At 32.9% G+C, this 17,968-nt stretch overlaps 1 protein-coding gene and 1 long non-coding RNA gene across 4 annotated transcripts in view; one reads left to right on the top strand and one right to left on the bottom strand.

Annotated features, from left to right (window-relative positions):
* LOC308631251 overlaps nt 1-17,968 on the bottom strand; it is a 930,091-nt gene that overhangs the window by 345,190 nt on the left and 566,933 nt on the right. The gene's annotated exons all lie outside the window — the stretch shown is intronic.
* The window catches only part of ATF2 (activating transcription factor 2), a 110,824-nt gene that overhangs the window by 36,507 nt on the left and 56,349 nt on the right, over nt 1-17,968 (top strand). For 2 of the 3 annotated variants that reach the window (XM_081260664.1, XM_081260665.1), the window contains 2 exons: nt 4,458-4,527; nt 15,983-16,079. In XM_081260664.1, the coding sequence (XP_081116790.1) occupies nt 4,458-4,527; nt 15,983-16,079 (167 nt within the window). The remainder of the gene's footprint in view (nt 1-4,457; nt 4,528-15,982; nt 16,080-17,968) is intronic. The other variant, XM_081260666.1, reaches the window with a different exon arrangement.

Here is a 17,968-nt window from a genome sequence, read left to right as displayed (position 1 = left end):
TTCCTGTATTTCCTTGTAGTTGGAGCTATGAAGGCTTGATTAGTTTCAGGTTTGATACCACCTTCAACCCCTTCAAAGATACTTTATCATTGCTTCCTGTTAGGTCATATTAGGAGGTACTTAATGTGTATTTGATCCAATTTTAGTGTTGTTGATTTACGATTTATTCATGTCATATGCCTAATCCAACCATTATAAAGTTTCACTTACCTTAATAGTTTTAAAAATCACACATTGATGATAGTTACTCTGATTCATTTCACTGGGGTTAAAGTGATTTTCTAATTATTTCATTCTTTCTGCACTTACTAAAATAAATTTTTTGTGAGGAAATTTATTTTCGTCAACTATTTGGTTATCTGAAATACAAATTTAAGCAAAAATAGCAGAATAAATGCTGATTTTTTCCCCCCTTTTCTTACCTGTTTCAGACATTGGGTTGCATGATTTGCTTGTCTTTATTGGTATTTTGCTGTATACCAAACTTTCTTTGACTATGCTATTCTCTCTTTGCTTTAAGTTCTGTAAGGTTCATTCATTTTTAGAAAAACATTCTATTGATTTTTTTCATATTCTCTGTAGTATGTGTTCTTCTCAACTCTCAAAGCTTCTCTAAGGTTTCCCGGAGCATACTGTATCCAGATGAATTTACCTACTTAATTTTTGTCTTATTTCTTAGTGTTTGGTTAGATAAACGTGTGTGTGTGTGTGTGTGTGTGTGTGTGTGTGTGTGTGTCTTTGATTGCATTTTGCTGAAGTACAATGAAAATAGAATAAAATATATCATGTAGAGTAAAATCCATTAATCAAGTCTTTTCCTTTTTGATTCTGTTAAGGAAACTTTGTGTATTATAAAATCGTGAAGATTGTTTCCTGGTTTTCTTTCCAGAATCTTTTGCTCTACTTATCACATTTGGATCATTGATCTGCTAGTGACTTTTTTGGTTTGATGTGAAATAGGAGTTAAGGGTCATAGTTTTCCTTGTGGGTACTTAGTTGACATAGCATTAAAGGCTCTGAACAGTACTCTAAAGATGAACCTCACATACTTCAGCATTTCCCAAATTTATGTGGAATACAGATCTTTTTTCTATAATGCTTTGGGGAACATTGATCTAAAGGATTGATTAGCTGGTGTTGTAAAGGGAATATTACACAATTATTAATTGAGTCAAATACTGTTATTATTAAAATTTCTAGAACAAATTAAAAACCTGTATAAATCAGGTGACCTTATATATGAGTCTATTTCTGGACTCCATTCTTTTTTATTGCTTTGTGTTTATCATTGGATTGATATCACAGTATCTCATTGTAGTTTTATAGTGGATCTTAATATAATGTCTGATATTGTAAGTACTTTAGCTTGATTACGGTTCTTCAGGATTGTCTTGCTTATCTTGCAGACTTTTGTGTTTCCTTATACATTTTAGGATCAGTTTACACACACTCAATAAGCTTGAGATTTTGATTGAGATACTTGATTTCTAATAGATTAACTAGAGTAGAATTGTCATTAACTAACTAACATCAAATCTTCCATCTGTAAATATATTATATTCTCCATTTATTTAGGCCTTTAATTTCTTGTGAAAATATTTTTTTAGTTTGGATTTTTTTTGATTGTTTTAGATGTATAGGTCATTTTTTCATTAGATTTATTTTTAAGAATTTGTTAGGAATTTGCCGTTATACAACTGTCAGAAGAAGGCAGTATATTAGATGAACAGTATTACCCTGTTGAAGTTGTTTTGATTGAATTTTTTACTATTTGAAGTTGTAATTATTGATACAGTACTCGGTTTGGTCCTTCAAGATTTTGTGCAGCTGTAAACTTTTTATTACTAAAGGGAACGTATTTTTAGTACTGGGGGAAAATAATAAGAGTTACTATACCATCCCTACTTCATGAGGATTTATATATCCCTACTTTGAGGATTTATAAATCATAATTATTAAATTATGTTGTGTGTTTTAGGGTTGGTTTTACAGGAATTGAGGTTAATAAGCCTTTGGGTAAGGTTTGTATTTATCTGGGTATGAGTTGGGCTGTGTTTATTATTTGTTGTGGCTCTAGGCGTCCAAATCTAAAATATTTTCTGGTATCCTTGCTTTTATTTCCCCTGTTGTCTTTTGGTTTCCTTAGAGACTCCTGCTAAAATAAGGTCTGAGCTTTGTAGATCTTTCAGCTGTGTCCCACTGTTGTTTTTTTGTTTGTTGTGAGTGTTGTGAGGGTTTTTTTCTTTGTTTTTGTTTTTGGTACCAGGGATTGAACTCAGGGCACTCAACCACTGAACCATATGTTCATCCCTATTTTGTATTTTATTTAGAGACAGGGTCTCCCTGAGTTGCTTGGCACCTTGCTAAATTGCTGAGGCTGGCTTTGAACTTGAAGTCCTCCTGCCTCAGCCTACCAAGCCTCTGGGATTACTGGCGTGGCTGGCAGCTGTGTTACACTGTTGTGCAAGAGCTTGTTTGATGGTGGTAGTAAAATATGAGAAGAGTGAAAGCATTCTAAAATCCTTCCATTGATTTGCTCAGTTGATCTTATCAACAGTCTTTAGTGAACCTGCACCCATAGGCTGTGACTCTCAGTAGGTGATTTAAAAGTGCTGGGGGCTAGAGTTGAGTATTTCCTGTCCTCAGATCAGTTAAGTTTCCTCTGAGAATGGTGCTTTGTTTAAAAGAACCAAGTGCGCTAGGCATATTTCAAAATAGTTGTTTTCCCCTACTCTTGCTACTTTTTTTTTTCCCCTCCAAATCTTTACCCTGATATTCTAATGGGGCTCCAGTAGGTACAATTCAGGAAATTGTGCCACCACCACCACTCAAGACTGGGCTTCAGGAGTTTTACTTCTCAAGCTAGTCTAAGCCCAGTTTTTGGCAATTGGTCCATTATAACTTATGTATTCTTACCAGTACTGGCTCTTGCAGCAGGCTCCTGTTCCTGGTAATCAGTGATTATTCTCTGACTCCACTTTTCAGGGCAGCACTTTACTCTCAATTTTCTGATGGATATAAAAGTTGATGATTTTCTGTTTGTTCAACTTTAAATAGTAACTACTGAGAACCATCCTGAATGTCCTAAAATTAGGACTATTAAACCTTTGACAAAAATTTTGATACATTAGGAAGAAAGAGCTTGAAATTGTGGCAGGGGCTTGGAACTGTGAATCAAGATTAGATTTTGATTCTAGATCTACCACTAACAAAGAATTGGAAAATTCGGATTTAGAAAGAGATCAGAGTTAGAAATAAAGATTTTTGTTATATTAATACAGACAGTCTTCTACACTCTTATTCAACCAACCAGGAACCAAAGTATTTGAAAAAAAAATTGTGTCTGTACATGTACAGAACTTTTCTTGTCATCATTCCCTAAATATTATTTACATAGTACTTACATTGTATTAGGTATTATGAGTAATCTCAGAAGGATTTAAAGTATACAGGAGGATGTGCTTAGGTTACATACAAATATGCCATTTTATATGAGGGTCTTAGGCACCTGTGTATTTTGTTTTCTGCAAGATGTCTTGAAACCAGTTCCTGTGGACTTACCATCTTATTTTCTTTACTGGGAGGAGAGATCTCTTGAGCCTAGGATATCTTTACCCGCTCTGAGAGTATTCCCTAGCACTTTGCAAACAGGAAAAGTAAATAATTTTAAGAATGGGTTTAACAGCTGGACATGGTGGTACATACCCGTGGTTGCAGCAATTCAGGAGGCCTAGGCAGGAAGATCATAAGTTCAAAGCCAGCCTTAGCAAATTGTCAGGACCTGTCTCAAAATTTTAAAAAGGGGTTAGGGATGTAGTTCAGTGGTTAAGCACCCCTGGGTTCAATCCCCCAAATGAGATGTAGGATTTAAGGATTTTTTTTAGACAAACTGATGTTTTGGTGAGATATTTATATAGACCCATTTTGCCAATAAATAAATATTCATCGAGAATTTAGGATGAAAGACATTTTTTTTCCCTTTTTTATGGTGCTGGGTATTGAACCCAGAGCCCTCATAGAAACTAGGCAAACATTCTACCACTGAACTGTATCCCTAACCCTGAAGATAGAAATTCTTCCACTGTTCCACTACTATGCAGTGTGATCCTTAAAAGACTTCATAGTAGTTGCTCATTTTAATTTTTTTTTTTGAATGAATGAACTTCGTTCATTTCACCATGAGTACTTTTACACTCTTGAGCAGGAAAGATTCTGATAGCCATTGTTCCTCACCTTTTTTTCTATAGTATAACATCTTCATGTTACAATGTTTTTCTCTACATTCATAAGAAATGGAAAATAGAGTTAAAATATCAGTAAAAGTGTTTTATTTCACAAATAGAAAAAAGTTAAGTTTAGTAGAAGTCAAATTTTGAGATTTATATTTTAAACTATTCCTTATTTAAAAATATGTACATATTATAGATGTGTGACCATCTTATGTTCTATTATTATAGGCAATACAAGGACCTGTGGAATATGAGTGATGACAAACCCTTTCTATGCACTGCCCCTGGATGTGGCCAGGTAATAGATATTAGTTACTTTAAATAATTTTGTAGAACATTGATGGTAGAATACATTGTTATTTAAAAAGCCCTGTCTTACAGTGTTTTTTGTAAGAGTCAGGGTAAAAACAGCGCAGAACACTTTGGGAAAGAATTTCTTCTTTTCATTTTTTTTCTTCAATAACATATCTGAGTTTTAGAAAATACAGTCTAACGGGGGGTGTGGGGTTGGGAGTATTTTGTAATAGAAATGTAAAAATCTAGGATTTTTAAAGTTATAAATCTGACCAACATTCATCAAAAATCATTAGTATACTATCTAATTAGAAATCAAACACGTGTCTTATATAAAAATTGTTTTATGTGTTGAACTCTTATGAAATTAACTGATATTTACCTCTGATATTATCATTAATGTATCTGTGTTCTTAAATTAATATCTTTAATATAGAACATGTGTGGAAGCAGTTTTAGGAAATACTATTTCAGATTTTTAGTAGGCTATTAAATCATTAATTTATTATAATTATCCTATTCTTCAAATAAATATAAACACTAGGAAAGAATAAATTTGATGTATACTGAAATTACAGCATACTTAAATATGGATTTTAAGTCATAAGCATTAAAGTACTTCATTAGTTCTCATTTTCTGTAATCACTATTTTAATTGAGATAGAAGTCATGTATGATAAATTGTATAAAACTCATATTGTGGTAAATTTTAACATGTATGGACTCAAGAAAACATCACTACAAACAAGATAGCAAACATACCCTTACTCCAAAAATTTTCCTCATGCCCATTTATAATTTCTCTCACCCGTCAACCCCTAATGTACCTGCTGTCACTGTAGATGTATTCATTTTCTAAGTTTTATATAAATGGGATCATAGATTTTGTGTATTTGTCTAGCTTCTTTTATGCCACATAACTTAAGATTTCTAGTCAATTTTAACTAGTCTGAATTAGTCTTTTTTTTTTTTTTTTTTTTTTTGCTATAGCTATATCCCACAGACTGGATACTAAGTAATTAAAAAAAAAGTTTATTTAGCTCATGGTTCTAGAGGCCAAAACCAGTGAGAACCTTCCTGATGGGGTAATCTATAAAATCTCTATAGACAGTTTTGGGCATCTCAGCAGGACTAAACAAGCTTCCTCTTGCTCTGTCTTATGAAGTCATTAATTATATAATGAGGGGCCCAGCTTTATAACCCTGTTAATCTTAATTATCTCCCAAAGGCCCCACTTCCAAATACTATTAATATGACTTTAGGTTTTAAAGTTTCTAACATGTGGATTCCTAAGGACATACCCAAACTATAGCCTCTATGTTATATGATCAATAATTAATTCCTTTGCACTGAGAAATAATATTTCATCTTTCCACAATTCATTAATTTACTTGTTTATGATAGACATTTGACTTATTTCCAGTGTTTAGTTATCACAGATAGAAAGTTTGTGTGAATATTAGTATACAAGTCTTTATCTGAATATGTGCTTTTGTTTCTCTTAGATGATACCGAGAAGTATGATGATGGGATTATGTGATGGGTTTATGTTTGACTTTTTAGAAAGTTACCAAACTGCTTCCCAAAATGGATATCACTTTACATTTACATTGACAATTTATAAGAGATTTAATTATACCCTGTGCTTGTCAACATTTGATGTTGTCAGGTCTTTAAAATTTTAGTCATCTTCATGTGTATATACTGGTGTCTCATTGTAGTTTTAATTTGCATTTCTTTAACTAATGAAAAAATGAACACTTTTTCAAAATGTATTTATCAGCCATTTGTATACCTTATTTTTTGTGAGGTATCATTTCAGATCATTTTTTGTTTCTAAAACAGGTTGTCTTTTAATTACTGAGTTGTGGCATTTCTTTATATATTCTAGATACCTGTGATTTGTCAAATATTCTCTTCAAGCCTGTGATTTGCATCTTAGGTTTCATAATAATTTTTGATGAACAGATGCTTCTAATTTTAATGAAGTCTGATATATAATTTTTACTTTACATAAGTTTTGTGTACTCTGTAACTTGCCTAAGAAACTTCTGCCTACCCTTAGGTCACAAAGATATTTGTCCTTGCTTTCCTCTAAAAGCTTTTTTTTTTAAGCTTAGGCTTCTGATTTCATCTTGAACTAATTTTCATATACAGTGTGAGGTATAGACTGAAGTTAATCTATTTTTCCTGATATAGTTTCTCAGACAGTCATCACTTGTTGAAAAGATGTTTCTTTCTCCATTAAATTGCTTTGATTCCTGTATAGAAAACCAAATGATTATATAAGATGAGGCTGTTTCTGGGCTTTTATATTTTTGTTTCGTTCATCAGTCTCAGCTTTTATGCCAGTTCCACATTTTCTAGCTTTGCAGTTTGTGTTCCAGTCAGAGGGTAAGTTCTTCAATTTAGTTCTCCCTTTTAAAGATTGTTTTCGTTAGTCTTTTAATGTTTAGTAATTCTGGTGAAGATGTTAGTGGTGTCTTGTGATTTCAATTACCTGGTATCGATATTGAGTGGGATAAAGACAGGAGTTAACACAGTTGATGCTGTTTTAAATAGATTGGTCAGGAAATGTGTTTGAACAAAGAAATGAAGAAAATGTGCATATATTTCTTTTGCATTAGAGCATATAATGGTCAATGGGAGGCAGGGTTAGAGGTTAATCAGAATGGTAGGAAAAAGAAGAAATATCCTGTAGAATTTTGCATACTATTTGGGGTTTATGCACAGAACAGTAAGAAACTATTCCTGAGATAAGAGTGAAAGTTAGGGAGATTAGAGGCTAACAGCAATTCAGATGAGAGATGGACTAGGTGGCTTTGACTGAGTAGTAATGGTGGACATAGAAATAGACTAACTTGACATCTGTTTTGGAGTTATATTTGATATGCATTTTCCTATAAAGTTAAGAGAGCTTAAAAAAGTTTAACAAAATACCTGACATAATCAACATAAGAAGAAAATATTCATTTTGGCTCACAGTTTTGGAGGTTGCTGTCCTGTTACTTTGGGCCTGTGACAAGGCAGGACATACATCATGGCAGGAGCAAGAAACAGAACCAACCACTTATCACAAGCAGAGTGCCAAGAAGAAAAGGAAGGGGCCAGCGTCCCAAAGTCTCTTTCAGGGGCACTCCGCCAGTGACCTAAGAACCTCCCATAAGGCCCCAACTCTCAGTAGTTCTACCTTTCCCAATAATGCCCACTTGGGAACCAGGTAAACAGCAACAGCTAATGAAATATGTTTCCAGGACTATCTTTGGACATTAGCCAGTTTGGTCATGTTCTAGCAGTTGTTCTTGAAAATACAGACTCAGACAAGCCTTACCTAATTCTTTGTCCTTATTCTCTTCTGCTTAAAATAGTTGGAATGTTTCTGTTATCTTGTGATTGACTCTGTTTTAGTCAGCTTTTTTTTCGGCTGTGACTAAAAACCCTGTCAAGAACAATTTTAGAGGAGGAAAAGTTTATTTGGGGGCTTACAGTTTCAGAGTTCTCAGTCCATAGACAGCTGGCTCCATTTCTCAGGGCTCAAGGTGAGGCTGAACATCTTGGTTGGAAGAGTGTGGTGGAGAGAAGCAGCTTACATGATGATCAGAAAGCAGAGACTCTTTGACAAATACTACAAAATATATACCCCAAAGGCCTGTCCCCAAAGACCCACCTCCTTCAGCTTCACCCGTCTTCATTTACCACTGAGTTAATCCCATGGGGGCATTAATTCACTGATTGAATTAAGGCTCTCATGACTTGATCATTTCTTTAAGCCTTCTTGCATTGTCTTGCACATGAGTTTTTGGGGAACACCTCACATCTAAACATAACAGACTTCTTACTAATATACATGCCTTTGTTTATAAAAAGCATTGTGTTTAAATTCATTTAAACAGAAGAAAAAGAAACTGATGCCAGATGTTAGAATATATGTGTATATATGCATCATAAGAGTTTTTATTTCCTGAAAGACCTCTAACATTAAATTTATGGCATATGAAAAACATTAACAAGTTGATATTTGACTCTCCACTTCCCTTTTCCATCTCCTGATATCTGATAATTATTGTACTATTCTTACATTGTCAAGGTTTATAAAACTTAAATTTTGTCTTATAACTCTCATATTTATTTAGTTTATATCTTAAAATGGTATAGAGAATACAAAAACAAAGCATTTTGAAAACAAAGCATTTGGGCACTCGAGTGTTTAAAAGTCAAAATAGGAGGAGAATATAACTAAGACACAATAGCCAGTGAGGAAAGTTGAGTCCTGGAAGTCAAGTAAGAAATGTTTTTAAGTTGTTGGTGATGGGAGGGATATAGCCATATAGCATCAGATGAGAATTTAGTATTTATTTGATTTAGAAATTCTTAGGGCTACACTTGTAGCTTAATGGTAGAACATTTGCCTAATGTGTGCAAAGTCCTAACTTTGATCCCCAGCATTGCAAAAAGGTAAAATAAAATTTAAAAAAGTGAAGATAATTAGAGACCTTGGTGAGAGTAGCTTCAGTGAAGCAGCAGGAACACCTGTGTTGATCAGAGTATTTAGAGAATGGGGGAAAAAAAGAGAATGGAGGGACTAGGGTTGTGGCTCAGCGGTAGAGCACTTACCTCTCACATGTGGGACCCTGGGTTTGATCCTCAGCACCACATAAAAATAAATAAACAAAATAAAGATATTGTGCCCATGTATAACTGAGAGAGAGAGAGAGAGAGAGAGAGAGAGAGAGAGAGAGAGAGAGAGAATGGAGACATTGTAAGAGCTCTTTCTTGGAGTGTAACCTAAAGGGGAAAGTATGATATATAGTTGGAGAAGGATGTAGAATTGAAGATGAATTTCATTTGTTTTTTTTTTTTTTAAAGAGAGAGTGAGAGAGGAGAGAGAGAGAGAGAGAGAGAATTTTTAATATTTATTTTTTAGTTCTCGGCGGACACAACATCTTTGTTGGTATGTGGTGCTGAGGATCGAACCCGGGCCGCACGCATGCCAGGCGAGCGCGCTACCGCTTGAGCCACATCCCCAGCCCGTCATTTGTTTCTTTTGTATTTTAAAGTAGGAATGTGGGCTAGGCTTGTGGCTCAGTGGTAGAGCGCTTGCCTAGCATGTGCGAGGCCTTGGGTTCAATCCTCAGTACCACATAAAAATAAGTAAATAAAATAAAGGTATTGTGTCCAACTACAACTAAAAATAAAAAAGTAGGAATGTAACAGCATATTTGTTACTGCAGAGTTAGGGGACCACTGCAGGAATGGGGTCCTTAAGTAGGTAAGAGTAGATATGATCCAGTTATGAAGTGAAGGAACTATTGTTAGATAAACTATGAATAGTTTGCTCATAGTAACTGAGTGAAGAGAAGAGAAGTGTGGAAGATTTGAATATAGAAAAGAAATCATACCTGAACTTAAGACATACAAACATATGTCCTTCAATATAGTCACCTTAAAAACTACACTTCTATTTGTTTCATTGAACCAACAAAATAACCTTTCGAGACTTTGAGGCTTTGACACATATTTGAAATAGCCTAAGAGATGGCAAATTTTTAGCCCTTTGTATTACTTAGGATACAAGTTAGCACACAGATGCAACCTAATAATGTATATATTTGTCTCTTATGTAATAGTCCAGAAATAGGAATTCCAGGGTCAGTAGGCTACCTCTGTCATCCTCAACATGTAACTTCCATTTGTATCTCCAAGAAGCTATTCCTGCTCATGCCATCAAGTCCACAATAATAGTAAGGAAAAAGGGAAGCAGAGCATACCCTACATCTCCATCATTTTCAAGTCATTAGCTAGAAGTAATAAATTCATAATTTTCAATCATTCCTTTTAACCAGAATTTAATTAGTGGCCACTCAACTGCAAAGGAAGCTAGAAAATGTAGTCTTTGTTGTGGGTGACTAAATGCTCACCTGAAATGCTGAACATTTTATTTTTATTGAAGTAAAAGGAGGACTACTTGTTGGGAGACAGCTAGCAGTCCTTGTCATAGTTTTCAGAAATGGTTTTAAATTTGGATACATAGCAAAAAATCAGTGGGAGCCTGAGTCTAGTTAGATAAGCTTAAAACAAAGTTACTGAAGTCTTGAGTTAGTTAATAGTAATGTATTAATGTTGGTTTCATAGTTTTGAACAGTATACCTAGTAATGAGAAAACATTAGGGGAACCAAAATTGGTTAAGAAGCATTTAGACATCTCTTGCTATCTTTTCTACTTTTCTGTGAATTTAACAGTTTTCCAAAATGAAATGTAACTGAGAACAAAGTAACAACAAAAACAGCTCTACCTGTGAAATACATATGTACATAAAATTTACCTATCCAGCCACAGAATAGGGCTTCCAAATATTTATCATATGTATTTTTTAATCTGTGCCCAACTTGTTTCAAAAAGGATTGGAGGACTTAAAGGTTTATATAATAGTCATCTTAGTAATAAAAACATTTATAATGATAGCATTTTTTTATTTAGCTAGTCACTGATACTAAGAACTTGATGTGTTCTATGTCATTTAATCCTTGTAACAGCCCTGTGAAGTCAGTATTGTTAGCCTCGTTTTACAGACAAGGACTAAACTTGAGACAAATTGCTGAACTTTTGTGAGTCACAGAATTAGTAAATACTAGTGCTAGGTTTGAATCCAAGCATATTCTTTTGTAACATATATAATGAGTCATCCCTAAATAGCATGCTAAGATACCAAAAGATTCTTACTTGAATACTGTTCCTTGTATATGTGTATTTTTTCTTGACATTAAAAAAATTATTTCCTTTTAATTATAAAAGTACCACAGAAAATGTCGACAAGTTTAAAACGACAAAATAATTCAAAGCAAAACCACAAGTATTGGAGCACGCCTGTAATCCCAGCTACTCAGGAGGCTAAGGCAGAAGGATAAAGGTTTGAGGCCAGCATGGGCAACTCAGTGAGATACTGTCTTAAAAAAAAATGAAACAAGGGCTAGGGATATAGCTCAGTGGTAGAGTGCTTGCCTAGCATGTAGAAGGCCCTGGGTTCAGTGCCCAGTACTGCAAAAAAAAAAAAAAAAGAAGAAGAAGAAGAAGAAATTCAAAGAGAACTTTCATTAACATTTTGGAGCATTTCCTAAATTCTGCCTCTCATTCAAAACAAAATTAGTTCATGCTTGGTGGCTTACTCATATAATCCCAGTGGCTTAGATCTGGAGGCTGAGTCCAGGAGGATCACAAGTTCAAGTTTAGCATAAGCAATTGGCAAAGCCCTAAGCAACTTAATGAGACTCTGTCTCAAAATTAAAAATAAAAAGGGTTGGGGATGTAGTTCAGTGGTAGAGCACCCCTGGGGTCAATCTCCAGTGTGTGTGTGTGTGTGTGTGTGTGTATAAAGAGAGAGAGAGAGAGAGAGAAGGTTGTGAATAAGAATTAATTTTACAGGCACCAATTTGGTGTTGGTAGTGCAAATCATTTTTCTTATCAGGAAGCAGTAATATTATTACCAATATTAATTTTAGCTTTAACACACTTAATGGACTTAGTTAAGTTGAAAATTTCAAATGACTTTTTACAATTTAAAATGTATTTTGTTACTAATATTACCTAAGAGAAAGACTTTAGAAATTGGTACAAAGAGTTCACCTGATGATTCTTGCTGTTAAATCTTTTTTTATTATGCCTAATTAACTGTTAGGTATTCTACAATGAGACTCCTGTTAATTTCAGTTGTATTAAAGCAATGTTCTAAGGAATGCCGTAAGAGACAGAAAAAATTTAGTGAAAATTGATTTAATATTGGTACTCTTTTGTTTTATTTCTAATGTATTTGCCTTGGTGATATTCTCATTGAAAATAGCTTCTTTGGTAAAATGTACATTATAAGCAGTTTTACAAAGGATGGATAGATAGATAGATAGATAGATAGATAGATAGATAGATAGATAGATAGATAGGCAGGCTTTATATTTACTCTAAAGTCTCAGTTAAGGCAGGCTTCTTTTAATCAGTAACTTCTTGCTTTTCAAGTTCTTCAACTAGTGAAAGAGGTAGTAAAATGAGCTATTGGCTTGATAACTAGAAAACTTATTTGTGTCTATTTAATATGTTAAATAGGAATAATAATCAGTATATTGTAGATGTGAGTGAATATATAAATATAGAATGACTGATTTTTTTATGAAGTTAATTCTGGCGAGTAGTAGAGCCTTGTAAACACAGATTTCTCAGCAGAGTTTACATTAGTTGCTTACATTAATTTATTATGGGAAACAACTGATTCACCTTTCTCCCAGCTGTCAGGTTATCCTTCCTTTTTAACTTTCTAAGAAAAATGGTTACCTATCAGGAATCTAACAACAACAACAACAGAAAACACACACACACACACTTTTTTTTCACTGCTTTTCTCATTGTTTATTAAGTAATAGATTTCAAGCTTCTGTTGCTTAACAAAATACTTGTATTTTTGTGAATTTCTATAGCATTTTGCATTGGGGCTGTGCTTTGAATTGCCTGGAAAAAAAAATTAACATGAATTCAGTGTTGGTATTGCTAGTAAGATCACTATAATTTTTCTAGAAAACTTATCTTCCCTTTAGTTTTGAAGCAGTTCACATAGATGGTGCAAATACACACACACACACACACACACACACACACACTTCAGTATGTAATAGTTACTTTTAAGTATTTGTTGAAAAAAGAATATGTATGTGTACATGCACAACACACATTTTGACCAGATTGCTTCTTCATGCTGATTTTAATTTTCTTTTAAAGTAAATGTTTTAAGAGTCACCTGTATCAAGGGCCAAAATGAGTATATTTTGTCCTTCACATCAGAAAGTGTGTGTATATAAGTTAGTGTATGATCACTAATCCCTTTATAAACAACATTTAGGTAAATTCAATCTGTGGATCCCCTGAGAGTTTATAAATGCATCTTTCTTGGATTTCTTCTTTTAATGTTAGTTCATATGATCCTGAGTATTTGTTACAACCACTCCTTTTCACTTAGGATAAAGCTTAGTGCTCTCATATTTGTTTTGTAAAGAAGACAGTGTTATTTGCTTTATAGGTAGTTTCTGTGTCTCTTCCACCCTCCCTTTTCTTTCTCTTTGAAGTGCTGGGGATTGAACTCAGGACCTTGAGCATGGTAGGCAAATGCTACCACCGAACTACAATCCCAGTTCCTGAGTTGTATACCTAGCCCCAGTTACTTTTTTTTTTTTAACAACTGTATTTTATTTGTTTCTTTTTGTATGTGGTACTGAGGATCGAACCCAGTGCCTCCTTATACATGCTAAAGCAAGTGCTCTACCACTGAGCCACAACCCCAGCCCCCCCAGTTGATCTTTGATTTGAATATATGTGGTCAAAACTAAGCAGAGAATACAGATAGAATAAAATTCCTAGAAGAAAAATTTGTAAGTTATTCTTATTAATTTTACCAACTTTACAGTTTTAAAATCTGAAACCTATACTAAAATGAATTCATTCACAAATATTTAATGATTTCCTTTAGTGGAAAAACCACATTGTGACATTCTTTGGAACATAAAATCAGTCTTGCTTTAATATACTTTTAGTGTAGAATATAAGACACATACATTTAAAATTGTTATACAAAATATAAAAAGCAATAAAATAATGTTAGTAAACTGCAGATATGTTCATTCTCTAGGAGCTTTGTTATTTAGCAGTCTTGTCAAAAGTGCCACCAATACTTATTCCCCAAAAGTTGGGAGGGATTCTTATAATGATAAAGTAAAAGGAAGATAGTTCCTAAGTGGGGAAAAGTTAAGATTGTCTGAGTGCCCCTAGATGATGCTCAGTAAATGTCTGAATAGTTAATGAATAAATAAGGCAAGGGACAGAAGTATTGTTGCATCTGAACACTTTTATAGTATCATTAAAAATTTTTCTTAAAAACTTACTTTTAGAATAAACCATTTAGTTTGGCTGGAAAGTAGTTCACATAGATTCTGCAAAAATAAATTTTTTCATATATTATAATTACTTTTATAAGTGTTTGTTAGAAAATGGACATCTATCCATCTGTCAGTCTTTTCTTAATAACTAAATTTTGACCAGATTGCCTTTGATGGAAATAAAGGAAGGTTCTGAGGACCATAAAATAATAGTTAATTTTCCCCTGGTGTGAAGTAATCTAAAGACTAAATGATAAAATATAGCTAAAGCATACTACTAGCATACTACTACATGTTATATTTGGAGGATGATAGTAGGAGCTTGGCCTACTTAAAAAGAACATGAAAATATGTATGCTATTATGATAGGTGCTATAACCAATGTGTTACACAGAGCATAATGGACATAGATAAAGGCTTTTTACATCTGTAGGCTGAGGACTAGTGATGATATAGGTACTCCATGGCATGCTTGAAAAAAATTTAGAATAAAATATATAGTGGGGGAAAATATTTAATTGTTTTACATTGTTTTAGGGTTAGCCTAAAGCTACTGTTACTAGTTGCATGAAAGGATATAGTGAATTGAATAGGGGGAGATCCATTTTAGTAATTTGGGAAAACCAAGTTAGTTATATATAAAATTTTAACATCCCTATTTGTAAAGTTATAGACTAAAGAGTGAGTTTAGATCCATTAACTTAACATTTTTAAATTAATGCTCCAAACCAGGAATTGGGCAAAAAAATAATTGCTCTGAAATAACAAGAGGTAGTTATAAATATTGCTTGATAAGGAGCATCTTCATAAAGAGAATATTTAAACAATGTATTTATTGTACTCATAAGTGTCACATTTAATATGCAGGATTTATCCAGGTTGAGTGAAGGGGGAAAATGTGATAGATAGCCTTTAAATAATTTTGCTTCACTTTTAATATAAGCCCCATAGTTTAAAAAATCACTATAGCTACTGTAAGCTAAACACTTTATTTAGATGAACCGATTTATCATTGTATTGGTTGCTGTTTCTTTACTAGATTATAACAAAGACATTGTTTTTTATGTGGTAAGAGAAATCATGACTTATTTTTTATTTGTTCAGTAGTAATATTTTTAAATAAATTTTCTCATTTAAAAAGTGGTAAGTAAACTTAAGACTAGATAAATATAGAATTTTCTTTAAAAGTCATTGTGCCATGGAGTATGTATTTCTACACTGATATAACAAAAAAATAATAATGATCTGGTTTTAGTATCCAAATGAAATTTATGTAAAGTTTCTTTGCCTTAGATTTTATTTTTAAATGCTCTCAAATTATGTGATTTAGTAATATATTAGTATTGCTCTTCATTGGGTAATGACTTTCTCTGTGATTATTTGAAATATAGTATGCTTGTCTATACTAACAGTAGATCCTTTTATAGTTGACAAACTGCTATGTCACTGTTAATGGTGGTTTTACATGTTGTGGAAATGAATTTCCTTATCATTTTACTTATTTGATCAAATTGAAAATCTTAACTATATTTTAAAACTTTCTGCCACAGCGTTTTACCAACGAGGATCATTTGGCTGTCCATAAACATAAACATGAGATGACACTGAAATTTGGTCCAGCACGTAATGACAGTGTCATTGTGGCTGGTTAGTATATGCTTTTTTAATAGCTTATATACATATTTCACCTGGAATGTGCACAATTTTTGTGTATTCTCTGTAAATATTATAGTCTGGTGATACTCCAATTACTTCATTTACAGTAAATGTTGGCAACATGCATTTTACCCATTACATTTTCATGTGTTCTTCTGACCATTCATTTCACTTTTTTTTGTCTAGTTTTCAAATATAAATTTCAATGTTAATTTTATGGAAGTTAATTGAAATTCTGGGAATATTCATACAATCTACAAAGTTTACAGTTAACTGATAATTGAACTAATGTGGTATTTAGTCAGTGTTTCTTTTAGCTGTCCTAACTCAGTTTAAAAGGCTATATGATGGAGAAAGAGCAATTAGGAGACTTGTCCATTAGGATTTTGTTAATTCTTTTTATTTGTATTAATAAAATATTCTTGATAAAGGAGCCTAAATTCAGTCAGTGCTGTTTTTGGTGTGTTGATCATACGTTTTTACTTAAACAAACAGGTGATTATTTTTCATTACAAATAAGAAGAAAGACCTAATTCATGCATTGGTTTATTGTTATTGCATGCTGTATTAGCTGCCTTTTTGGTATTTAAGTATATACACACACATTCATGTATATGTACCCACATATATTATGTATAATTTGAGTACATTTGCATATTTTCTGATTATGTATTTTGATGAGAATAAGTTTTAGCCTGGTGCGGTGGCACATGCCTGTAATCCCAGCGACTTGGGAGGCTAAGGCAGGAGGATTGCAAGTTTTAGGCCAGCCTCAGCAACTTAGGGCCACTGAGGGCCTAAACAACAAGTTTTAATATCAAACTTTACAAAAATGTTAGACCTTCTATATCATAATGACAGATTTGCATTATATTCAATTAATTCGAGATTCTTTTTTTTCTCTTGTGAAGCTTAGGCTATACTGTTTGCAATTTTGGAATTATACCTGAATACTATTAGTATTTTTTAAATTATTACTGAGTATTGAGATTAAATTGTCATATACAATGCTTTGGGTAGATAATAAGACAATATTGGATGGCTCGTCCTGTAATTTCAGTATCTAAATTTTTGTAATGAAGAAATTGGAGGTAACAAAAAGTTGGTAAGTTTTTGTAAGGAAACTTTCAACTTATCTTCAGTCCTATAAGTAAAAGAGAAGAGCCTTTCTTTGGAATATTATAGATATTAAGAGCTAGAATTAAAAAAAATAAAAAGAAAAAAGCAAGAAAAATAACCTGGAAAGTTTACTCCCTACATAAAGGTTTTTGTTTCCCTGAGAGCATTTTCTTTCTGTATAAGTTCTGAATTCATAAAGTGTTTTGAAATTGGTTTCTAGAAATTATTTTCCTATCTGATCACATTTCATAGAGTGTAAAAATATAGCACAAACAACACTTGAACATTTTTTTTACTGACATGTTGAGATGATTGTTTAACATTACTGTATAAATAAAATGCATGATGTGTGTGGTATATATTTGATCGGTAGCCATATACAAACGATCGTGCCTATCTTGACTTGTCTCAAGTTTGATGGTTCTAATAATCCATAAAAGTGACTTATACTTATGCATTTTTAAGACTTTCCATCCCTTTAATATAAATTAAGAAACTTTTAATAAGCTTAGATAGACAAATCTTTTGACTGTAAACAGAAGAGTCCAAGTTATATTTGACTTATTAATACAATCATGAGGGACTTAAGCTGATGCATGTATGCAAATCCCTTACTGTAATATGATTTTGGAAGTCTTTTGGATGTTGGAATAGAACATAGGTTAAAGATTAATTACACGTAAAATTATGACATAATAGAGTCCCTAAAGTAATTCTGATATTACTAATAGTGTCTGAGACAGGTTTAAATTATATCTAAT

This window comes from Spermophilus citellus (assembly GCF_964194105.1).
Source record: "Spermophilus citellus genome assembly, chromosome: 11".
Lineage (NCBI taxonomy): Eukaryota > Metazoa > Chordata > Mammalia > Rodentia > Sciuridae > Spermophilus > Spermophilus citellus.
The sequence above is the reverse complement of the archived record's forward strand: the minus strand, read 5'-3'. Positions and strand labels throughout refer to the sequence as shown.